The 26397-nt window shown below is 43.1% G+C and overlaps 1 protein-coding gene across 9 annotated transcripts in view; it reads left to right on the forward strand.

Moving 5' to 3' along the window:
- SYNE3 (spectrin repeat containing nuclear envelope family member 3) overlaps positions 1–12408 on the forward strand; it is an 87444-nt gene extending 75036 nt beyond the window's left edge. For 8 of the 9 annotated variants that reach the window (XM_030006784.1, XM_030006750.2, XM_030006788.2 and 5 more), the window contains one exon: positions 1108–12118. In XM_030006784.1, the coding sequence (XP_029862644.1) occupies positions 1108–1305 (198 nt within the window). In that variant the 3' untranslated portion in view covers positions 1306–12118. Of the gene's footprint in view, positions 1–1107; positions 12119–12185 lie in introns of those variants that run through there. The other variant, XM_030006741.2, reaches the window with a different exon arrangement.
- The last annotated feature ends 13989 nt before the right edge of the window (positions 12409–26397 follow it).

The following is a 26397-nucleotide window of genomic DNA, read 5'->3' on the forward strand; positions in this document are numbered from 1 at the left end:
CTCACTTCAGTGGGTGTTCTGCATTGATATTTGTGATGTAGGTTGGTACCTAATGTTGTAGCCACATTACGTGTTATTTCTATGTTCTAAGTATAAATCCACGTTAGATGAAATTAATGGATTATTGACCCCTCTTTTTCAGGACTCCCTTACAGATAGTTGACTTAGCCTTTTTTTTTTTGTGAAACATGCATAGTTCAGCTCATTGGCAGGAGATATCCAGGAATCTTGCCAGTGGACATCTTCTTAATTAATCTTTTCTGAATTCTTTAGCCCCAAATATGTTCTCTCCTGGTCATACTAATCCATATTAAATTCATGAGGTTAACTGAGCAACTCTAGATTTGCACCAGCATAAAGAAAAGTGTGATGGGACTTATTGTGTGTCCCTCCCATGGCTGCTCAGCAATAAATGTGACTTTAACGTCTTCTTCACTGTCAGTGTTGTGTTTTCTCTCATTCTCTTGCATCACTTCAAAGTCCAAGATGGGCCTGGTAAAGTGTAAGAGGTATTGAGGCAGGCTGCACTGCAGGGCCTTTTTTCTGACCTCCAGCCTCATGGACCCCAGAGTCAGGATCCAAAGAGTACATTGCAGCTGGGAAGATGACTGTGAGCTGGATGAGCTGCAAACGAAGCTCCTTTCTGCTGATGGAGAGCAGAAGGCTGGGTCCTCTCTTGCAGGCATCAGCAGTCTCATTTTACTGACAGGAGAGTTACTAACGCAGACCACCTGTGCTGAATGCTGTCTGTGAGGAGACCAGTTGGCAGCTTTGGCGTGAGCATTTGTAACCGCCACTTTGTAATTGGAAAATGGACTCGGAGGCGATTGTTTTCTTCTGCTACAAAGTCAGCAGTGTTTTCCTGCTAGAAGACAACAGTTTGCAGCAGGGAATTCTTTAAGAGAGTGAAATATTCTCCTAAAGGAAATGATTTAAGCACCATCTTCAGTCAGCTGCAGCGTACCAAGCACCCAGGCTGGATCCCAGGGCACGTTGTGCTCTGGACAAGTTGGGTTGTTCTGCCCAAACCTGGCAGTTTGATGTATTTGAAATGCACCTCCCCAGGTCTTTATTTTTCTGAGTTGCTCTTTGGTTTGTGTCTTTCAGAAGCGCTCTGGAGGCATTTGCTCATTCCTGCATCGGGTGTGCTGGGCAGCACTACCGTTGCAACTGCTCCTCCTGCTCCTGCTGCTCCTGGCCTTCCTCCTGCCCCTGGCAGAGGAGACCCACAGCTGCACGCTGGCCAACAACTTTGCTCGGTCCTTCAACCTGATGCTGAGATACGACGGCCCACCTCCAACCTAACTTCTTGGCGTGGCACGAGGTGACTCTCAGAAATATAGACTCTTTTTTTTTTAACAGTTTCAAGTATTGTAGATTTTAGGGCTTCTAACAAGGCCATCGTATCAACTGGATAGGTCACATAAATGCAACATAAGATTAGTCCACTTTAATCAGGTTTTTGAGCAAATTTAATATTTTTACAATATTTTATTATAATATTTATAATGTATATATAGAGATTGTGTATGTGTATGTATGTACAGAGAGATATATATATATATAAAAAAAATGCATACCTGTGGTCAAACTAACATCTGCCATCCACTCATCCACTGTTTGGAGATAATCCTGCAATATTTCTGTTTCTGCCATCTTTCAGCAAGGAATACTGAATGTTGGTTTCGTTGTGGGGCTTTTGGGTGATTTTTAAATCAAATTTTTGTTGCTTTCAACCAAAGCCAGACAAAGTATGAGAAGATGCGGGTATACAGCAGAGTGCAGATTGGAGAGCAGGTAGAGTCGTGTTTGAATACAGTCGTTGACATTCAGCCCAAGGAAAATTGGGACTATTCTATTTGAAATCTTGAGCTCTTTTTTTCAATATCTGGATGCAGGGATTGCAGGAGGTAATGGAAATGTTTCCACTGACTTCAGTATGAGTCGGGGTGAACCTCTTCTTGTTCTCATTTTTTACCAGATTTCTTTTCCAGTTACTGTGTTCTCCAGCCCACCTGAATCAGGAGAGGTAGAATACAGTAGGAAGAAAGCTGGGAAAAGAGAATATATATTTTTTTAACATCTCTATAACAGGAGAGCTTTTAAAATCAGGTCATAATTTTCTGAACAAGTTTGTGAGCACTGAACAAAACCTTATATCAGTGGTCTTGTCTTTAAAAAGCAGTGGGGTTTTTTGTTTGTGGTTTTTTGTGGGTTTGTTTTTTTTTTTTACTTTATAAAAAGGCATTTGGTAATGGATAATAAAGCCTGAACAGTGGGATGCAGCCTGGCTCAGTGTCAGCAAAGCAAAAGTTGAAGTATTTTAATAATACCACCCTGGAAACAAGATTCCTTCCTAGGATGTTTTTATATTAATGGTTTGTTGAACTGATGTAAACTGATTCTATCAAAGACAGTCAAGCATAGATTTCTATATAGTCTAAACTCTTAAGATGATGACAACTTGTCATTTATTTACCTAACCTTATGCCTGAATGTACATTTTAACATTGTCTTTTAATGTAAAAGCAATTCTCACTTTACTGTGATGAAACCATTCTTAGTGGTGTTTTACCTAACTGACTCCTGAGAGAAAAGGTAATTTCTAAAATTTTGTGCCATTTCTGAGAGCTATTCCTTATTGTCTCATGTTTTTAGCCACAGTAGTAATCATGCAAAAAAAAATTAACAGAAGAAACAGTTACTTTTCCCATCCTGGCTATGTTGCAGGAGGAACTTGTCTTTTGGGTATCAGTATGGTGTATTCAGTGTTGTTTTCCAAATAAGTTCTAAAATAATATTAAATCTGTTGTACAGGTAAATTATATAGTAGCTGAGGGACTGAAGGAGGAAGTCATACTTTAACAAAACCATGAAAGTTTCGCTAAAGAAGCAAACTTGGGTAGAATAGGGAGGTATAGCAGCAAGGAGCTCATTATAGGCACAGAATGAGGGAGAACAGGCAGATGTGAAAGAGAGCTAGCTAAAAATAGGGAAGAGAGGTGTCCAACAATTTATAAAGCCTAAGAAAATGAGTCACGATGAACACAGAGGACAATAATACAGGCTTTATGCAGGAAAAATCTCTGAATCTTTTTAGTTCCTCTCCCTGCTACAGTATTGGTACTATTGCATATTAAACAGCTTATCTTCAGTAAGGTTTAAAATGGGGCAAGTAACATGGACTCTTACCAGTGTTCTGAGGAGACTCTTCTACCACCGGGACTCTGTCAGTGTGTTCCTAATAATGCTTCCGACTACACTGGGTTTGGTAGAGTTGGACAAAAATGCCAAAATTCTGCTAAAAGTGAAAAGGAGACTGGAAATTAGAGGAGATACAGCAGGGATGGTGAAGGTATTCAGGTAGAATGCAGGGGGAGCATGAGGAGGAGCTGAACTGATGCAGATTAAAACCTGACTGTCAGGAGGTAGCAGAAGAGCTCTAGAGAGCAGGCAGAGGGGGGCTGAAAGCAGAAAGGTGAGGAGAGAGGATGGATGTACACTGAGTGATAAGACATACACATCTAAACGGGAAGCAAAGGAACGCCTGTGATTTCTTTCATGAAGGAGCCAGATGGAGAGGAGCTATAATTTGTCAGAGAATGGGGCAAATTAATTCCTTCTTTGCCACAGTTCTTTCCGGTGGCAGAGGACATACCTCCTTCTCACCTCTGATTAGCTGTGCGAGAGCCATGCATGTTCCCACAGTGTTCCTCTAAAAATTGCTGCCAGCCTTGAGGGAAGAAACCCCTGTGGCTGCGCAAGGAGCTACTCATCACACACATCTCCATTTCAAATTAAATGCTCCAATAGAAAAGAAGTGTGGGGGAGGAGGGGCAGTAACAAAACCTGCTGTATGTGGTTATGGATATGTGTACTTCTGCACACACTTTTCTTTGACGTAGCTACATTGCAGTTCTCTGGGTTTTGCTGAGCTGTTCCAGGTGATGAAAATAAAACGCCAGTGAGAAAGTAAAAATAATGATGAATAATATGGCCGCAAGTGAAAATCAGTAGGGAGATAGACAAGTTTTTTCTATGAAAGCACAAAATCTCACATCAGATTTCTTTCTGCCCAGCCTTTCTGATCTGGATGATTTTTATGGGTTCACAAATGCATTTGACACCACAGGAGTATGCAACTGGGGGAAAGAATTTCTACACAGGGGACCATAACAGAACAACTGCATCGTCACCTTGATGTTTCAGTGTTGTGGCAGGTTTAAAAAAAAAAACCAAACCAAAACTAAATTAGAAACACACTTTTGCTGCTGGGCTTGCATTCAATTTATTCTATAAGTCCCCTGTCTGTAATCTTGGAATTTTTTGCTTTAAATCTCAGCAAATCCATTCTCATTAATTTAATATCTCACTTAAGTGATGAATCTTTCTACTTCTTTGCAATGGAAACTATCCAAATCACAGGACTTTGATGTTCATCTCACTCAGAACAATTTCACTCTTCTATAATGTCATTGACCTCACCTGTCCAACTCAGGTGTGAGATTTTTTCAAAGAAAGAAAGAATTTTTAAAAAATCACAGAAGTAAGCTTGAAACGTAGATCCAAAATTTACTTTCTATTTTATTCTCTTGTTTTTCTTCTGAAAAGTTTGTGATACTCATTTCTGGAAGTGTGTGTAAATATTAATCAAGTCAGTAATTGGAATAATGAAAAGAAACTGGCCAGTTCAACTTCCAGGAAACTGAACAAAGCTCAGATTCCTCAAAACACAAACTAAATCATACTGTTTCCAAGTCAGTCCTTAAAATTTGAGCACCGTTCTTCATGCTTGAATCTTTGCTCACACATAATTTGGGGGTTACACCCTCACTTTTGTGCCTATAAAATCCCCAGCTCATGGATCTCTGACATCCATACATAACCAAGATGTGTAACAGCTCAGCTTTGGATTGGGGCTGCTGCCTTAAGACATCCCTTGCTAAAAACCTAGGATGCACAAAGCAGATAAGCATCCGCAACTGAAGGCTTGCAGTACTTTAATCCAGATCCAACCACTGTCAGAGGGTGCTAAAACCCTCTAAAATAGATTGAATATGTTTGAGCTTGTAAATTGCACATCTGGCTCAGGCCACGTAGTCTCTACTGCATGCAGATAACCACCCTGTTCACAGAGCAGAGCTCTTGTGCATCTCTCCAAGCTCTTTTGCCTGCACTATTGGACCCAGTATTTGATTGACCACATTAATGACCCTTCGGTGTTGAAGGCAAAATCCTGCACTCCAGTGCCCGTGCATTAAAGTAAGAAGTCTGCACAGCCCCAAAGGCACACTTCAAACCCAGCCTTTGGAGTGAAAGCAAGCCTAATTTATAAATTGTAATTGATTTTGTAGCCAGATGCTTTCAACAGAATTTTCCATGACTGCAATACAGTGAGGTAGAAAATTGCTATTGTACCACATGTCTATTAATAGCCCTTTCTCTGATTCCAGCTAGCAATTCAGATTGTATTAAATGTTATTTATATATGCCCTCTCCAGAAATCTCTGTATGAAAAACATGTTCAGTTCTATGCACACACATTAAAAATGTTGTATTCCCCTGTTAGCACAGAATCCCCAGAGCAATCATGATTTCTACCAAGTACTAACTTATTTGCCCTGACTGAGATGCTTATTAAATTCAAACATTTGGGGCTGAAAAGCAAGCTACTAGCCTAACTAATAGAAACACCTGATGATCACTGAATAATTTGGAGAGCTTTTAGAATGGCTTTCTGCTTCTCCTTAATCCTATTCACTGGGGTAGTCAAAGACCTCAGAGAGAAGAAATGTCTCCAAAAAATGGCCATCGCTAGATAGGCAGATGGTAATCTCTGCACATCAGAAAAAATAGTATGTTCTCTTTAGTTGCTCTAGGACCTCAAGAGTTTCCTCCATCTGATTTCTTCAGTATTAAATAGGAAATGTTTTCCTTTGATGTGTGTGCATACACATCTCATTAGCACTGAAGAGGTTTGAAGAGTGAGTTCATGTACAGGAATTCTTTTAAATTGTGTTGACAAGAGAGTATGTTGTCTTATTTTCTCAAGGAAAAAAAACAAATGCTGTATGGCAGAGATTCTCGGAGCAAACAAAACCTTTTGGACTAACTGAAGATTACAGACTGAAATTGATCTGGAGAAATAGTTTTGCCTTTCAAGAAATGCTAGTGTAAATACCCCAATCAACCTATCTTTGCCAGGCATCGTAGGTGTCTTTCAGGTCATAGATTATGTACCCAGCTGGCTGTAAGAACTGCTTTTGGAGACTTTACTGTCTGTTGGACAGTATCAGTTGCTAGTCTGCAGCTGAAAACACATTTGCCCAATGAACTATATCAGCTGCTTCTAGAGTCGCTGGAGGCTGTCAAGGATATTCTTAGTAGTTCTCAGATCATTGACCTGCTCTGAGCCATTACAAGTTTATTGTATTAATCTATCTGTCAGCAGTTGGCCACTCTCAGAAAACAGTTTATTAAAATACTGAAGATAACATTGTTGGTATGGACGTCACAATTCATTAAGAAACCAATTTTATTATTTTTGCCATATTTAAACATAATTATCTGTTGGTTATACTGGGTTATAAACAGATCAGTTGTAGGTGTTGGGTAACTGTGTGGAATGTTTTAGGCACAAGGATTTTTGACTTGCACGTGTATGTTTAAGAATTGTGGGCTTATTTCATGCTTGCTTAATGGTAAAACAAAACAAAAGATTCTTGAATGTAGCATTTTCCCCCAAAAAATACAAAGTAGGATGGAATAATCTGTCATACAGTTGATTTTTTTATTATCTCTTGTCTATCCAATTTAAAATACGGATATGTGTCTACCAGAGAGATATCAGTAAATCTGGAAAGAAAAGGAGTATCTATTAGGAATATACCAATTCAAGCAGTAGCCTAAATGGCACCTTTGTAACCTAACCTACTTCAGCAATTGCCAGATTTTTTAGCTCATTGTATCTGTGAGCTAACCACCCTCCTCCTAGTAAACCGTGGGTGAGATGAAAGTGCACAGGTGAGGGTACAACATCCCAGTGGAAGCAGCAGGAGACATTAGGTCTTCAAAAGGCAGCCTGGTATCTCGACAATGTAGGTTTGGCATAATGAGAGCAACCCAGGACTAATAACACAGGAACAATGATTTGCTGACCTGCTCTGCCAGTCAAAATTTTGACAGTGGCTGTCAGCACTGTCCAGTTTCACATCCCTGACTGTGGAAGGAGGCTCCCCTCAGGGTAGTTCACTCTAGCTGAGATCTGAGTCTTGGGAGTGCTTTTTTCTTTTCATTAAATCCAGAAGAAACTGCTAAATCAACCCCCTCAGTGACAGTTTAATGGTAGGTGGTAGGCACTGATGCTCCAGGAAAAGATGCGGGAAATGCTATTGTAGATAGAAAGATTGTCATGAAGGTCTCTGTTCAATCCTTAGGAATTAGAGATTCATTACAGAACTGAAGTAGGAGGCTTTCTGTTCCTTTGCAAGTAAATGCCAGCTGTTGCCTTTAGTCTTCTGGATTTTGGGGGCGAGCCTGTTCAGTGCCTTACTGAATGCTAGTGGCTTTCTGGCTTCAGAGCCATTCATGACAGTGAGTTCCACATCCTTCCTGCGAGTTGTGTGAAAAAGGTATTCCCCAGAATTGGTTTTGAAGCAGAAACCTTTTGTTTGGGGGGTGGGAGTTGTTTGATTTTCCTTCTTTGGCCCCTGTGTGTGGATTCCAAGAAAGCAGAAAGACTAGCACTACCCTCCAGACCATACTTTGTCTTTCCTTCTTTTATCAGAGCAGAGGAGATTTGGCTTTGTCTCCTTCCTAAAGTAAATTATCCCAGTCTTTTCTGCTTCTTTTCATGTTACAGTTCTTCCATGCCCTTCATCATTCCTGTCACCTTTCTTTCAACGTTTTTCAGTGCCAGTTCTTCCTCCATATGTAGAGCAAAAAATCTGCTCCTGTTTCAATAAATTGAAATTCAATAAATTTTTCCCCTGTTGCAGCTCCTCCTGCAGATGCTCTGCCTGTTTCTGCTGCCCCCTGTGTCAAAACAGCCTTCATCACTGTCTGAGGGGACTCTGGTCCTTGCCAGCTGTCTCTTCCAAGTCTCCTGGCCATGTCCTACCCTCATCTGCCTCGTGTTGGCTCAGGGACTGCCCTTAATATTCACATCTGCAGATGGGAGTGCGAGGGTGTCACTTAACAGACAATTATTAGTAATGAAAGCCTTGCCGTTAGCATTGTTCATAGCCTGCCCAGACCCTTTTCTCTTCTCTCTAAGCAGGTTTTGCTGTGTAATCCAATTACTGTGTGCAGAAAATTGCCCCTTAATCAGGGAGGAGGGCCGGTGTTTCAGTTTCAGCTCTATTATCCTCGTGTTGTCACTGCCTGTGTAAGCACTCCCATGTGCTGCTGGGCCTGGGGCTGGACGCTCCGGGGTGTGTGCCCTTGAGCTGCCAGGAGTGTTTGAATGTCGCTGTTATACACCCTAATAAGCCAGGACCCTTTTTTTTGAGCTGGAAAAAAAAAAAAGAAAAAGAAAATGGTCACTTTTAACAAACTGATTTCACAACTCATTTATCAAGCCCTATAGCAAACCATTTATTTTAGCTCCTTTTTGCTCCGTCAAAAGCTGTATGTTAAAAGGGAGAGGTGAATTTCGAGAGGCTGGGGACTGAAGGCAGGCTGCAGTGCCGCCCGCCCTCACCAGCACTTTGCCGGGAGGCCTCCAGCTAGAATTCAGGGGTCGGACCTGTTATTTTTCCTAAATGACTCCCGCCTTCAAAATCAAATTATTTCTTTTGTCAAGTCCAATAAGCACTGAACACCACAGACTTGGTTTCACTACAGATATGAATGAACACCTGTGTATGGTACTTTCCATTGCCATGAAAAATATATATATATGTATAAATATATGTACGTATATATATATGTAATGGGGAGTGTAATTATTGTTCTACTTAAAGGAAAGTGACATTCCACTTCAATGTAACTTTCAAGTGCAGCTTTTAAGAGAAACTGTGTCTTAAAGGGAAGCTGGAAGAGTTTAGAGGTATGTGTTTTAATAAGCTTTAATGAGCTTTAATAAGCTTTGAGTTAGGACTTCAGTCTCCAAGGCAAAAAGCACCCAAGATGATTTTCCCATCACCTTCCCAGATCAGAGCCTGTAAGAGTTTAACCTAGGAGTCACTGCTTGAGCACTGACTATTCCCAAAGGTATTTGGATGCTGCATGTACTAGCTGTGTGTCTGTCCTCAGACACCAACCTCCATTTTGTACATGTGCTTGACTGGAAGGCAAAAGACACACTTTTGTCATGCTCCAAGACCCTGATGATCATTTTTATGTCAGCGGATGTATTCCTTTTGATCAGTGTCACTCTTTCCATTTTTTTCCCCTTTTAATTTGCACTAATTGAGTTTATCAGGTGATTCCAGGAGGGCACCCTCCACCTGCCCAGCCTCAGAGCTTCCCTTCCAGCAACATACCTTCTTCTCATTTGTTTACTTGGGTGTACTGGACCACTGTGAAGCAATTACACAAGCAATAACAAGGGGTGTTGCATTTTGCTGTCATTGCGTTTTGTAAGACATAACACTCCATTGACATTGAAAAGTGGTAGGAGACCCAGAAGCTGCATTGTTGTTTACTAGCAATATAACCGATGTACAGTGCTTCTACAGGGGACCTGTCCTCACTCCTCAAAGCAGCTGGCTGTCTCGGGCCCAATTTAATTCACAAGGCTGGATTATAAACAGTCTTGGATCCCTTCACCAACACTCCATCAATCTTGCTTCCATCAGTTTTTGTGCTTTTGTTTAGTTTCAAGCTAGAAGAAAGTTTAAAGAAATGTGCTAAGACTCCCGTATAGGGTGAGTAAATATCCCAAATATTTCACAAAGATTACAACAAAATGAAGGGATTTACTCTCACATTGAACAGAATTAATAAGAAGTTCTAATCGATGTATTAAAAAGTTATTAAGAGCAGCCTGGAGTGAAGTTTCTGCAATCAAACCATTCTCTGCTTTTAATTTAAAAATCAGCAAATATTGAAGTACATTTTGCTACCTTCTTTTAGAAGTGACCTGGAACTAAAATGTGAATCCTCCTGAATGGGAGGTTTATTGATGCAGATCTAAATTTCACCAGGGTGTCCCATGTTAGATCACCCGCCTCTGGGCAGAGAGGAAACCTAAGGCTGTTCACAAGAGAAACTCATATTGTGAACAGTATTAAAATTCTTCAGAGCTCCTATCCATTTCCAAATGTCAGTAATAGGGAGGATCAGAAGCTTTCCCATGAACCCTATGCATTTTGCATGTTGAAATCCTGGCTTGAATTCAGGTCTCCACCTCAGCTTCTTGTAAATGTTGATATTCAAGTAGAACAAAAATGTTAGAGGCAATTACAGCATGAACATCTCTTCTTGTTTATGTAGAGTAGCTGATAGCAGAGTCTGTAATAATAATCTGTGTTTATACATGTGCCGTTCAATGTAACAGTTGGGTACCAAATACCTTTTAACTGTCACAAGAAAATAACTGGATTGATGTCACTTTTTGCTTGTATGAATATGATTATTTGCCTTGCAGGGACCAGTTCCACTTTTGTCATGTTATTTATGACTTTTAAATACATTTGTGATAAATTAGGCTCGTTTCTAAAGTAAACAATACTGGAGCCAAGCAGCTGTCTTTGTACATGTGCATGTTATCACAGCTGATATCAAGTCCAAGTCAGACTCCTTGTCTTGCTTGGACCTTTCCTTAACCTTTCTGGCTTATTCAGGGAAATGCGGACCATTCTATTTTCTTATTAAAAATACAGCTTTTTGAAAAGCTGAACTTATTTTTTAAATCCTTTCTTTTTACAATTATTGATTCAGAAAGACTGTAACAATCATATTTTTCTAAACTGCCAATTGCTTGTGTTACGAAATGATATATAGATATATATTTTATTCTACAGATTTCCATGTAGTTTTGAAACTCTTTGTTTTCATATATATCCTCCTCTTTGTTAGTTATCTCAAAAAAGCTGTAAGCTTCTCTATACTGACTCTATGAAATTGTATAAAAATGCAGCTGCATAAAAAGACTGACTTTATTTTTTATTTAAATTGTTAGAGCTAAGTCATCCTTACTGTTATGCCATGCAAGATGTACGGAAAGAAATCAGGTCATTGTTTCGAAAGGCTGGACAGCGTTACGTGACACTTCCTAAAAAGTCTCGACTGAAAGTCAGGAGAATTTACCCTAGTAATGGTGCCATTTTGGTGCCTGATTCTGTAGTTTATTCGCACTGTTTAGGACCTTATTTCACAAATACTCCCATGAAATTTCATGGGTAATATTAAAAATAAGAGCCTATGATGTGTGAATAGCAGTGATAGAACAAGACCCTTTTCTAATGAAGAACAAGGGCTTTTAACTAGTTAAGAGGCTATATTTTTAGTGTTTCAGGACAACTTTTTGTGTTCTTTTCTGCGCTGTGATGTCCTCCCGTGTATTCTGGATTTATTCCGTAGCTGAGATGCCAGATTAAATCAATTGAAGCCCAGTGCGCAGATGAACATAATAGAAAGCTGCAGTGAAATATTGCAGAAAATGGCCTGATTTCATTCTTCAGAACAATAAAGTAACTCACAGCCTTGGCTTCTGTGCACCTGTGAAACAGAGGCCCTTGCTTTGTACCTTGGCGTAACATGGAGGGATTTCTGCTCTCTGCCTGGAAAATACTGTCTATTCCTCAGCCTTGTCAGAAGCATAATATTTTCTCAAGTAAAAAAAATCTGATTCTGCAAGACTCATTGGGGAGTTAAGGGGCAGCTGGGACCTTCTGTGATCAAGCCACATTATTCCGAAAGTTTATCCCTCAATGACAAATAAAATATGATGTGGCTTTGCTGTTTGCAAGTAGGATAAAGAGACTGGAAATTCATCACCCCAGGCCCTAGCCTTGTGACTGTTCTGTGATGCTCCACTGTTACCAATGGGCTATGTTGAATCAGATTATAAAATCAGAGTATTTTGTTGCATGTGTCCTTTTTTGTAACGAAAATATAGTTATATTTGATGTTGCAGTTATAATGCAGTAAATAAACACATACATATTTCTTTTTCAGGACTTTTAAATTATTCTGGGGGGTGGTTTCACATTTTTGCTGTGCATATTTCTTACCATCAGAGTATTTGGGCTGACCTAGAAACACCCAGAACAAGTGAAGCAAGGATAAAATTTTCTGCTGCCTGCCTCTCTGCTCATATACCACTGGAAGAAGGTTGTGCTGAATGTACCTACTTCACTCTAGCCCTGTAAGATTTAACAGAAAATGTCAGCTTTTCTGTAAGACTGTGCAGTTGTTTGAATAGAATTCTACCAGACCCAAAGAAAGTGTGAATTTGCTAAATCATATTACTATTCAGTATGATTTCTTACAGTGTTGGCCTCTGACATTCTCTGTAGGGTTTCCCTCAATCCCAACCAAGCTAAGACAAAGGGGAATTTTTTGAGAACCTCAGATTTGAAGTTAACTCCAATCACATGTAGTGAGCGAGCAGTGTATTAGTTCAACCACCGCTGATTTCTCTGAAGAGTAATCGCTGCAGCATGTATGTGCACAACTCTCATTAGCATCCACATAATTGCTGGTTTCTTTCCTGAATCTTTATGAGATAGAGTCTGCCAGGATCTCTGACATCAAAGGACTCCACAGGAAGTTTACTTCTGTAGGAGTGGAAAACCACTACGATTTTTTGGTGAACCTGTGGGCTAGGTTCCCTGTTGCTTTTATGAACACACTGAGCTCTATCCAGGTCTTTGACTTCTCTCAGGTATTTGGACCATGTGGTCCTGTGCTTTCCTATGACCTGTTTCCCACTAAGCCCCCAAAAGCAGAAATGCAAACAGTTCAGCTGATCATAGCTGTGTCAAGATCAGAGCAGCGTCTCAAATCCAGGAAAGAACAGGGTAAAACAAGTCCAAGGCTGTAGGAAGAGCAGACTGTCATGGTGGGACAGTTACATTCCCATAAGGGCTACACTCAGTGCACAAAAGAAATTTCTGTCTTACTCTCTTTTTTTCCTTTGCAATGCATTTTTTCATCTTGCAGTTTATTTATTTGTGGAGCCAGAAAGTAGGCTTCTTCGTGTATATCAGGCATTTTCGTCTGGAACCAGCAAAGAAACTTGGGACTTGATTTTGTCCCAGACACTGTACATAGACCAGGAAAGACTGCCATCCAGCAGGGAGGGGAGAAAAATTCCTAAGAACAGATAAAACAGCTCACACTTGTATGATGAATGAGTATTTTGTTGACCAGGTTCAGGCTGCAAACAACTCTACAGCTGATTGGTGGGAGTTACAACAGTCAACAAGAATTATTATAAACAGTTTTAGAGGACAATGAAAGACTCCAGGTAGTTATAAATCTCTTAAGTCATACATTAGTAGAGAAACCCCTGTTTTAGATAGCAACCCTGCTGCTAGAGGATGGAAGCATCTGTTTAGGTTGCAGCAGCAAAAGGTGGCAAGTTCAATAAATAAAAATAATAGGGTAAGACCCTCAAGTGGAGTAAACCAGTGTAGCTTCATTGAAGCTGTTGGAACTAAGTCAATTTACAGCAGTAAGAATCTGGCTTATAGTCAACAGGGATTTTACAGAATGCTTAAAACCTCTCCATTTGGAGAGTTCTCCTCTGCCTTACGCCTGTGCACTAAATTGTATCCACACAAAAGTCCTCTACGGTATAATGAGGTCATTTTGGATGTGAGCATTCATTATATGCTTAGATAAATTAAGGGAAAAAGACCACGTCATTAGCAAAGTCTTAAATAAAAAAGGATGGAGCAAGGTTACCAAGTGAGAACTATTTAAATAAAATCAATCTCAGCCCTGGAGAGTTAATGGGGAGTGGCTTTCTATGGAAAAGGGCTGATGGTGTGTTGATGCTGCATGTAGAAGCTGAGCGCTACGGCCATGAAAGATTAAAAGCAGGGACTGAGGTTTTTTCTAGGTTAATATTTCAAGCTTTCTAAATTTCATTCTGTGACATACCATGAATGCAGCCTTGGTTTCCAACTGCAGAAAAGCACTCTGATAAACACATATTGCTGGAGCAAATGAAACTGAAGGCTCATCCGGTTTTACTGTAGCACTCGTGGTATTAAGAGGGATTGTAATATAATCCTCTTCAATGAATAACCCTAACAGATGTTATCAGGGTTGCTCTGTACGAGCCGTGGACCTCTTGCTAGAACTCCCTCTGTGGAAGTCCAGTTCATAAATTGTCCTAATGGGCTGCCTGCCTCGTCCCGCTGCTGCAGCAGCATGAAAGGGAGGTGGTTACCAGCGGCCTTGAAAGCCAGCATTATTCCCATCTGGTTTGCATTACAATACTGCTAAATATTTCATGCTTTTTGTTTTACAAACAAATAAGAGCAGAACTAATCTTTTTGTTTAATGTTCCTTGATTGACGCTTGAGTGGGGAAAAAAAGTTTGGGGTTTGTTTTGATTTCTTTTTCTTCACTTCAGATCTTAACGTGGCTCTGCAAAAGCTTTTAATGGAAGATAGAGCAGATCACCGTCGACTTTTCTGGTGGGCTTTTTATGGCACCATTGATACAGGAAAAGATACAGGGGAAATCCGGATGATGAATGTGCTGTTCAATCAGCTGGGATTTCTTTGCTTGCGAGGAGATAACTCGATGAAGTGCAAACAGAGACAGGGAGCAGACGTTGACTGCTTGTCAGCTATATACAGAACTATCTCTGGCTGGGGCTGCTGGAAAACACAGCAGCTATTAGTACCCCTTTGCCCTTTCACAGCGCCCTGTCAGAGGGTCCCCAAGCACTGCAGCGAGAGCCATCCATTAAACCGCCGAGCAACGAGTCTGTTTAATCACCCCCGCTTTGCAGGGAGAGGATTGGCAGCCCTGGGAGGATTCAGCCGGCATTTTAACCTCCCGGTTCCCTAAACTCCCGCTGAGGTGGATGAGCGAAGGCAGCTTCGGCAGCGGGTGCCGCCTCTGCCCCAGCAGGACGGCGGTGACCCACCTCCACGCAGGGACCTTCACCCACAGGGCAGAGGTTGCGGGGGGGTCCGGAGCCCCCCTGGGATGTGCAGTCTCCCCTCAGGCGCCCGCCCGGGGAAACACCAAAGGTTTCGGGCGGTTTCCTTTCAACCCAAAGCAAGTCCCGGCACAGAGCAGGGCCTCTCGGCTGGTACTTCTCCGCTCGAACGGCCACATCGGCTGGGTTATCTGGTGTTTGGACAATTATCTTCATTAGGGCGCCCATTGGGCTGCGTTAGCTGTGAGGCCTAATCACGGGTGGGATGAAAGGTACGAAATGTCACTCAGGAAGGGCTAAATATTGAGAAAAGATAAATATCTACTCTTTCAGCCTGTTGCAGCTTGGCCCTGCAATGGGGTCGCGGTGTATCAGTGCGGTTAGTTAAATCACCATACTACCTTTGACTGTGTAGTAATATTTTTTATATCATGGCACAAACAGAAACAGGTTTGTCCGATTCACTCTTGAGATGAATTCTTTACAGTTACTGTGGGATGAATTCTTCACTGATGGCTGATGCATCAATCATCCCATCCCTTCCTCCTGTAACCCGCTGGCCTGAATTCAGAGACAAAAGTGAGTCTCGGGGACTGACCCTAACACTTGCCTGCAAATAGGCTTTATGACTTACGCTGAACAAGACAGCCAAGCAGTAAAATTATATGCTGCTTTCTATATTATGTTTCTTATTTTTCTAGCATTTTCCTCCCGAGGATCTCAAGGCTCGCTGCAAGGTTTAACTAATTCTCAACAGTCATCTGTGAATTAAGTTCTTTTTTGCTAATTACAGCTGAAATACTACTGCCAGAGTGGAAGATTGCCGTTCTTGAGCATCTCTCTACAATAGCACACAATAGTTTCACTCAGGATTGTAAAAATAAATTGTAACTGCCGCAGTTCCTTGCATTGAATCATTTTCATTGTGGATTTTGACATTCCACTTAAAAAATTTCAAATCCAGGAACAGTAAATGCCAAGTCATAAAAGCTTAGGAAATGGGTTGAATCCAGAGTGCAAGGCAGCATTACAGTGTCTGATCTGCTGTCTCTGATAATACCCTCACAAGACAAGGGTCTCTTTTTTTTTTTCATTCCTGAACAAATAAATTGCAGTGTGTATGAAATCTCCAGAGGCCATCTGTGACTGTAATTCATTTACCCACCGTATTATGGAACAGATTTTCCAGTGAGTTCAAAACTCGGGAAAGGGGGGAAGGGAATAGTATGATGAGAAGGATCTGTGATCCATATCTAAAAATAAAAATATTATTCAATTGTCATATTTGATGGATAAAGTGTCTGACGCACCAGGCGAAGCCATAGCAACTAGATAAATATGTTTAAAACATTTAATTTTGATACATTAAGAATGAGTTGGAGCAGGGGCTTATCGACACTGAAATTAAGCAGACGTTTCTAAGTTCCTAAAAGCCTCTGATTTTGTTTAGCTTGGAAGAAATTTTGCTGTAGATAACTTGGAAGCGTAAGGGGAAGTTGGACTTGGTGCACAAAGGCGCAGCTCTGACAGGTCAGGACTAGCAATTACCTTTCTTCTTCATCTGTTATTTTCCAAGTGCCAGCAGCCCCTACCTGATTTGCGTTAGACCACACGAGGCCCCTCGGCAAACTTACAGACCCTTGGCTTCTGCTTTTAAATTGAAATTAGTATGTTCATTTATGACCTTAGCTGCTACAAAAATATTTTTATATATAGGGCGCTCTCAATATTTCTGTAGTGCTGTTAACATTCAGTAATTGTAATTAGGAACACATCCTCATGCACAGTCAATGGGTTATGTAGCTGTAAGCATCAGATTTCCTCCCTGAGTAATTCCAAGGATGTCACTGAAGTTACAGCAGAAATGAATTCAGTCCTCAGTGGCTGGCAGGGTTAGTGTTTAAACTGTGTGTGAATCATGTTGGTACCCACAGAAGGGTTTTATGTTCTGCATCAGGTCCTGTGTTTCTTCATAAAGTGATACCATGCAGAAGAGGGAAACAGCACAAACTTCTAAAAATTGTTTTCTGTAGACATCTGCCCAAGAGTTACGGCTGAAGGAGGAAAATGTTCACTTCCATGCAGTAATTAGGGGGCTGTATCTGAGCAGAGAGGGGTGGAAAGGAAGGCAAGAGAAGGAGCGACACCCAGGAGGAGCAATTTAACTTGCCACCAGTCTGAAATCAATGAAAGGTGCCACACCGAGCCTTTCGCCGGAGCCCCTGACACTTGTAAGCACCAGCATCAACTTTTTCCTCCTAACGCATCAGGCCCTGAAATATCTTTCTTCTGAGCCAGCGCAGAAGTGAAAAAGACACACACAACCACTTTCTTTTCCCTCCTCTTCAAAGGATTGCAAACGCACTCATGTCACCTAACTCACGTGGGTGCTGTGGGGCATAAACTGAGAAGGGGCTGGGGAATAGCAGGCACAGCTGAGCGTTAACAACCCGGTTTCAGCCTCTGGAGAAGGATTCGCAGCTCTTCAGTTGTGCAAAGCAAGCCAAGTGTGCTTGCTTGGGGGCTGACTGTAGCCTAATACTGCTAATACTGCTACATTACTGCTTTCAACATGACCATCACAGCCCATTAAGGATGAAGTAGCTGCAGATTGTATTTCCTTTTTGCTCATGCCTTCACCTCTATAGCAGATAAAATACTTCGCAGAGTGCCCATAATGCTAAGTGTAGCTTTTTGACTGGAATTATAAAATACTGGCAAAACATTCAGTGACAGGACATGGTTTCCATCAGCAAAACTGCTTCTTTTTAACAACATTATTTATTTTTCCAGTGAAAAACTAAGGATTGGCATATTGGCAGAAATATGCTTTTACTGGTACAACTATATCTATGCAACAGGCTTTTTTTCACATGCCTATATATATATACACACACACACCATGATACTCATGATCAGCAACATTTGTAGTGTCGGGCTTGTCTTAGTGACTGCAGACACAAGGCAAGAGGTTAGTAAGTAAGAGCAGTTTAGGCTCCTCGCTGTCTCAACTCTGCTCATTACTCTTCAAAAAACTGGGGAAGATGGCAAGTAATGTGACCGCTTTGGCATTATCGCTTAATTTCCACGGGGTGGCAATTTGGTCCCAGAAAACTAAAATCAAATCTAAAGAAAAACAAAAATCATTCAAAACCCAAACTGTCCAAGGCAAAACCGAGGAAATGGAGATAAAGGAAGGATGCGGCAGCAAGGTTAAAAAAAAATAAAGAATAATACCATTTACAGATGGAAAATAAAAGGGGTGAATGACAAATGAAGTGACAGCTTTCTAACAAAGGGAAGAGGAAAGCGGGGCGAGCGGCAGATGGAAGTGCTGCGCCGGGAAGAGCAGGCACCCAGCAGGGAACGGGAGCAGGAAGGAGGGGGCTGCACACGATGCCGAGCGCGGGGCTGGCCCAGCGGGAGGGTGACACAGAGGTAGCACCTTAATGCTACAACGGGCCTTTTGCGGAGGCACCGGATGGGGCTGAGATCTCTGTCACGGGTGTCCTCAGGTCACTGGAGGAACTAGGGTGAAATCCTGCTGTGCCCAGGAAATCCCTGCCAAAACTCCCCTTTTTCATTGGTTTCACAGCCGCAGTGGTGATTTCACACTGTGGGAATCTGGCTCACAAAAGTGGAGAGGAACTGGGGGAGGCTCGATGTTTTCCATGACCGGCTGTGGGTACCTGACTTGCAGGAGACCCACGAGAGACAGGACTCGGGGTGGGAGCGAAGGCGCAGTCTCAGGCACAACCAGGTGCCCCGCTGGGCACGGGAGCCACATCTTGCTGCTGCCACGGGAGGCCGGTGCCACCTCCCGTCCACCCCCGACAGCTGAGGTGCGGTGAGACCTCCAGGAGCCGATCTGGAAAAAGGGAATAAACAGGGCTCTCCAGTGCTTCCTATGGGTCTGACGAAATTCGGGCCCCGGCTACATGCCCTGAAGCAGCGCTGGGTTTCCCCAGGGGAGAGGAGGCAGCAGGGCAGCATCCCGGGCAGTCAGGGTCCAGCCTGGGCACAGCTGTCAGCCTGGAGGGGCACGGCCACACCAGGGATCTGCTGCCCGCCCTTCAGCCTGTTTCCTTGGAGCCGAGCAGAAAAGCAAAATGCCTTCTGCTAAAAATCATGTCTAGAGATACTTTCATTTCCAATCAGGAGTCACATTGCTCCTGGTAAGAAATTCCAAACTGATCTTCTTCCACGTTGTCACTGTCTTGCTGCGTTTGGCTCTCCAGCTCTCTTTCGGCAGCTAGCCGGGGGAGGAGTGCTCCCGGTGCAGGGGGTTGCCCGATCACCCGCAGAGGAGCCGGAGGCTGCACAGCAGCCAGCCCTGGCCCCGCTCGCCACTGGCAGGCAGGCTGGCAGGCAACCAGCGAGGCTGGTCTCCGTCACATATTTGGCAGAACTAACCCATACCCGCAGGATCCTTATAACCAGCGGTTTTCTAACGGCTCCATTTTCCCTCCAAAACCATCTCGACAGTGTTGTACTGCAAGGCTGAGGCCAACAGAAATTGGCTTCTGACCATGCCCCCTGCTAGATGGCACCCACACGCCGTGTCTTGGCCTCCTGGGCTGTCTCCAGCCTCCTCGGATGGGTCCAGCCCTTCCTTCAGCCCCTGCCATGGGGTGCTGGTGAGGGGCAACACGGCTGCCTGCCAGCAGCACAGTCCTCTCCAGAGGGCACCTGGCAAAGCTTGAGAAAAGCTAGAGGGAAAGGGTTTTTTGAGAGTAACGTTAAATTTCTGCATGAATTCAAGCAACCGCTGCTAGTGCCTGCCTGCCGTGCTGGAAGGGCACCTGGTGAGTCTGGGTATCTCCTTTCACTTCAGAGCAGTCCTGAAACTTGAGGATTCATCCCAGGATGAGCAAGCTTGACCACTCTTGTCTTCCTGGGGCCAAATTCTGAGAAGAGCTGTTCCCGCTCTCATATGCAGTGTCCTTTCTAATGGAGATGAGCGGTCCGTATTTGTGCTTGATAGAAGCCTTGCCTTGCCTGAGTTATTTTTTATGGTATTTTAACCACCACTAGTCATCCACCTTGGTTTTGCTGTGGGAAAAGCTAAATACAGCAATTAGAAAGAACTGGCACAATGCCACAATATTTTGCCATGTGTTTGGCAGCTCTGTCCCCTACCCACCTGATGAGGCAGAGTGTGTTACCCTGTGAGATGGGAGGGGTAATGCAGGTGGGAATGGCCAATACATGCATTGCTGGGCAATTCCTCCAGGACAGCAAAAAGGTGTTTAATTTCTTATGACAGAAAACAGGGTCATGAGAAGAAGACTCAAGTTAAGCAGGAGGAGGATAAAAGTAAACATTTCCTTTGATGCCACTTTCTTCCCAGCCTCTGAAAATGGAAGTCAACGTCTTGGAGAGCTGTGTTGGATCAGGTTGGTAATCCAAGGTAGCAACACACTACTGTGAACACAGGTTTCATGCGATCAGTATCTGGAGCTGGATGTCACATTGCTCTGGATGTCTTTGCCTAAACTTGGGGCAAAACTTGGATTCAATAAAAATTGACACTAGTTGTGTTAGGGCACAGGCAGCTCTTGCTTGCATTTGAATCTCTCCATTTTGATATTGGAGAGAGAATAAAGCCAGAACATTTCTACTGGCACCTAACAAGTATCCAGCATTGTGGTGGGTTGACCCTGGCTGGACACCAGGTGCCCACCAAAGCTGCTCTATCACTCCTCTCCTCAGCTGGACAGGGGAGAGAAAATATAACAAAGGGCTTGAGGCTCGAGGTAAGGACAGGGAGAGATCACTCACCAATTACCATCACAAGCAAAACAGACTCGACTTGGGGAAATTAGTTTCATTTATTACCAATCAAATCAGAGTAGGGTAATGAGAAATAAACCCAAATCTTAAAAACACCTTTCCCCCACCCCTCCCTTCTTCCCGGCCTTAACTTTACTCCTGATTTTCTCTACCTCCTCCCCCCTCAGCGGCGCAGGGGGACGGGGAATGGGGGTTGTGGTCAGTTCATCACATGTTGTCTCTGCTGCTCCTTCCTCCTCAGGGGCAGGACTCCTCACACTCTTCCCTGCTCCAGCGTGGGGTCCCTCCCATGGGAGACAGTCCTCCATGAACTTCTCCAATGCGAGTCCTTCCCACAGGCTGCACTTCTTCACAGACTGCTCCAGCGTGGGTCCCCTGCAGGGGTCACAAGTCCTGCCAGAAAACCTGCTCCAACGTGGGCTCCTCTCTCCACAGATCCACAGGTCCTGCCAGGAGCCTGCTCCAGCGTGGGCTTCCCATGGGGTCACAGCCTCCTTCGGGCACCCACCTGCTCCGGTGTGGGGTCCTCCACAGGCTGCAGGTGGATATCTGCTCCACCGTGGACCTCCATGGGCTGCAGGGGGACAGCCTGCCTCACCATGGTCTTCCCCACGGGCTGCAGGGGAATCTCTGCTTTGACACCTGGAGCACCTCCTCCCCCTCCTTCTTCACTGACCCGGTGGTCTGCAGGGTTGTTTCTCTTACACGTTCTCACTCCTCTCTCCAGCTGCCATTTCTGTCTGTCCCAGCAACTTTTTTTTCCCTTCTTAAATATGTTATCATAGAGGTGCTACCACTATCGTTGATGGGCTCAACCTTGGCCAGCGGCGGGTCCGTCTTGGAGCTGGCTGGCATTGGCTCTGTCGGACATAGGGGAAGCTTCCAGCAGCTTCTCACAGAAGCCACCCCTGTAGCCCCCCCCCTACCAAAACCTTGCCACAGAAACCCTTTACAAACATCTAATGAAAATCACACTCAGGCCTGTGTGCTGTGCTGCTCGCTCTCTGCTCAGATGAGCACAGGCAGAAGTGCCAGCAGCTGGCAGGAAAAGGACCACTTCTATTTTTAAACGCATTCGTGTTAGCATCTTACCTGAGAGGAGCCTGGGTGCCCAGGCGGCAGTGAGAAAAGCTGGGCAGTGTCACAAGCAGAGAAGTCCATGAGGCCTGTGGGCAGCCCGGGACCCTCACAGAGAAGCGTGTTCCTGTAGTGCTGGACACTCACTCAGCGGAAAGGTGCCAGATGAGAGTGGCTGGCACTGGACTACGATCTGCAGCATGACAGATTATCTGATTATTTTTATTTTATTTTATTGTTTGGAGGACTTGGCTGATAAGACCCTCCTTGGAGATCCAATGTGCTGACTTTGGATGCAATCAAGTTTATATCTCCAATTTGCACTGTTGCTATAGGAAGCTCTTTTGGGGGCACGTGTGTGTGCCCGCACACACGAGGCTGTGCATGCTTCTGAAGGGAAGGGGGCAGGCTCCATTTCCTCTGCCCCTTTCATACCATGGCCTGAAACATTTGTGTTTAAATTCCATCACATCGTGCAAAACCTCTTCTGTTTCAACCGGCCCAAACCAGCTGCTATTTCTTCTTTTGTTTGAAATAGCGAACCAAAACAGTGTTTACTTTAATTCTTAAGAGTGTCACAGATAATCTGTGGGATGGAGTCCTCATTCTCCATGCACTCCAAAACCACCGAGTGTCACGCACAGCTGTCAGTAGCACAAAAAATGAAATCGAGTTGCTCAGCTCAGACAAAGGCAGATAAAAGTTCTGTGTGCGTTTTCCTGTAAGGAAAAGAGGAGGAAGGGATGAGAAGAAGAATCTTAATATAAAAGAAATGTGAGGATTTTAGAGACTCACAAGAGGATAAAAGAATCTGAAATCTGCCAGTAAAGAGGGATCTGTTGCCTTCCCGAAGCATGGGGATCTAATTACTCTTTTTTCTCCCTTCATTATAAAGCAACTATTGCAGAACATAAATGACCTTGTAGACTCACTAGATATTCCTGCCAAAAAGCACATCCATTACCAAGTAATACATTTTCTGCTTGTGTAGTTCCAGTGTGCTCTTTTGAAAAGCAGTAAGTTCTCTTCTGACTCCCTTATCACATTTCAGGATGCCTTTAGTCATGGGACTCTGCTTATTCAGTAGTTCATGTCAAATTTACTTCAGCAAGCAAAACTTAGAGTTCTTTGAGAGTTGCTTTCCTGTTCCCCAGTGAGGGAGGTGTTGGGCTTGCTCCTTCTCTCACTAAAATACGTTTGAGGTTTGCTATTGATTTCATGGAGGCCACGAAGGCACAAAACAATACTTCTCAAGACCAAGTCTCTCTGGAGCTATGCTAATTCACACCATCTGAAGTGTCTTTTTGCAAGAAATCAGCACCAAAAAGAAAATCAGCATTCGGGACAAGCACTTCAAAATGTTAGAAATTAATTTTAAAACACATCATAGTTCAATTCATCCTGGCTGGCTGTATTGCTACACAACTTTTATACCATGAAATCTGGGTCTCTGGTAGGGAATAACTTTAGATTGAAGTCAGACAACAATAATTCTTGATAAACAAAAAAAAAATACCCAAATACTAGAAGCAATCTGAAATGGGGCAGCTGCACCCCATTGCCTTCAGGGGACAGTCGTGGTCAGTCCTCCCTCCTGAGCTGTTCCCAGCAGCAGCTCAGGACCGTGCTAGTTGGCATCAGCTGCAACCAGGCCATGGACCATCCCAACAGATTAACCACATAGATGACCACACAGTGGGAACGGTCACTGCAAAAAGTAGTATTATAAATGCATTTTAGAGTCCTGAGTTCAGGTAAGTACACTGGCCTCTGATGGCGAAACCTGGATTTGAGTCCTTTGCTTCATGATACATTAAGTGCTACAATAATAAAAGATTACGGTTTTGTTAAGAGTGAAAAAATATCCACTATTTTTGGCATAGAGAGTGAGCCTTTTGTTTGCTCAAAATAACTCATAAATGGGAGTTGTGCCCTTAAGAATATAGCTACTTGCTTTCATTTAAGAAAAATTTAAATTGCTATTGTTATTGTGTCCCACATTTTATTAAATCATAATGGTACTTGGGTTTTTATTGTTATTGTAAAGTATTTGGGCATTTCAGTCCCATGGGGGATGAAACACCAACTGTCCGCATGTGATGCACCTTCTATCTGCAGGTTTGCAACAAAAGAAAAAAGAAAAAGAGTTTGCAATAAAAGTGTCCCAGAAATGCAGAAAAATGTTCTGGTTTTTTTTAAAGGTGTTTCTTGTTAGTTATCAGTTATGATAGTGTCCCCAGCGTGCTGAGTTACTGAGTGTCCCACATTCACACCAGGGTCATGCGCTCCCATGTGCCCCATGCACCCAGAGCAAGGCATGTTATCTATGGCATTTTGTGGTTTCCCCAAATTCTGACACAAAGCAAGATGGACTTGCTCTGTTCTGCATGTACTCACATTAGATATTTCAGGCTTTTATTGGCCTAAGGAGTCCAGTGTCATCACCAGGCTGAGGTTCGTGGCTCTTCCCAACTCCAGTCTCGCCTCCCACCCATCTTCTTGACACATGGAAAGAGGGCAACATCTGAGCATGCTTTAGTACAAGTCCAAGTGGTTGCTCAACAGCCTAGACAAATGAAGCTTGAGGTGGAGGAATACTCCATTTCAGCAGCAAATACTTTGGCTTTGGCATGATTAAGGCTGCTCTTAACTTCTCATTGCAGATGGAGCTAGAAAGTTATTTTGCAGGATCTGGAGCGACCCGTACCTAGCTCATTATGTTTCTGGAGGTAATAATGAATATTTGAGAGAAGATCCCTTTCAAGGTTTGTGTCATTGTCCCCACTTACAGAGGGACAAGGAGGGGCCACGGGCTGCCTTGCACAGGGTTACCTGGCAGCACGAGTGCCTCAGGATGGCAAGGCCGGTGTGATGGGTCCTTCACAAGAAATCCAGTTTTGGGGGTGGGAGAGCTTTTCCTGAGCCCATCATCCCTCTTGAGCCAATGTCACCCAAGGGAGCTGTGCAGTTCATGCTCTAGGGAGAGAGATGCCTGGGATGGCGCCTGGATGCCAAATCCTCCTGTCCCCTGTGCTGCACCGCAGTCCGCATCTCCCCCAGCCATGGGCAAAAGGAACCTGGTTTCTGGCTTGCTTGAAGGAATCAAGGGGCAACCCCATTGCTTCTGTAGGAATGGGGCTTCTGGTGAAATGTTGAAGAGCCACTAATTTATTGGGCCAAGCATCTCTAACAGCTCATCACAAACTCCTCTCTGTTGATCTGAATAGAGTGGATAAAAATTAAGTATTTACAGCTTCAGTTTTCGTTTCTGTTGATCAGTTCGAATTTTTTTTCTTGTTTGCAAAATAGGCAAATAATTTTTTTTTTTAAATGAGCTTTTTCCCTACTGGTAGTGTCCCAGTAGCTTCATCTGGGTTTGGTGTGACTCCTGGGATCCTTCCAGTCTCGCTGCTGACCTGGGAATGGTTCAGTCAGATCACCTGTAGACTCCAGGCAAGTCAAGGCTATCAGTCTCACTGTGCTCTAGTTTTTCCTTTCTGAGGTAAATTATAGTGTTGCATTAGATACTTTCACCTTTCTCTATCTCTGGAAAACAGCTTCATGCTGAAGGAGAAATGGTCTTCCAGGTAAGGCAGTGGATTTGCTTGATATGGACTGCCTTCATTGCTCTGCCATCAATTTTGTATGTGATCTGGGACAAATACCCTGGTCCCAAAATACAAGTAAATAAGGATATTAATATGTGTGGCACATTAAATGGAAAAAATCTATTGATATTTCTGAGACTACTAATAAAATAAATGCCATAGAACAGCTTTATAACTAGCTCTAAGCAAATATCCACATCTATCAGCATCAGAAGCAGCAGATCCTGGTTTCAAGTGAATTTGCATCTTGTAGTTGATTTTTTTTTAAACTGGGTTAGACTAAAGCTGCAGCATGTGTTTGTGAGAGGAGAGAGGACTTTATGAATGCCCTTAGCACCGGAAAAAGCTCAATCAGAATTACCTTTTATTACACACAGGATATGTTCTTCATCTGGGAGAGACAACTTGAATGATGGGTGGATTTTTATGTCTAATAAAGCATTAACTGTGATCTAAACTTTTCCTGCAGTTAAAGTATTTAGAATGGCTCTTTCCTGTGTGGATTCTCTGATGTCTCTCTCCTTTACCTGGCTGCTTATTTAATATAGAAATTGCAGGAGCATCCTATCTTTGTGATTTCTCCTCCTCGGTCAAATCTGGTTGAAACTGGTCCATGAGTTCAAAAGTTATTACAGGAAGGGCAGATAGAGACACACACGCACACAGAGTGTGATCACATAAGCCTTTTTATCCAAGCTAAAAATAGAAAACCAATGAAATACCCAAAAATGACTTTAAAAGATGAAGCTTAGGCTGGAGACAGACTTTTTTTCATCTCCAGTATTAACCATCAGTATTTTGCTGTCTGCCCTCAGCATGCCTATGGAGTGCAGGGTAACCCACTGGCCC

The sequence above is a fragment of the Aquila chrysaetos genome, chromosome 2, assembly GCF_900496995.4.
Source record: "Aquila chrysaetos chrysaetos chromosome 2, bAquChr1.4, whole genome shotgun sequence".
NCBI lineage: Eukaryota > Metazoa > Chordata > Aves > Accipitriformes > Accipitridae > Aquila > Aquila chrysaetos.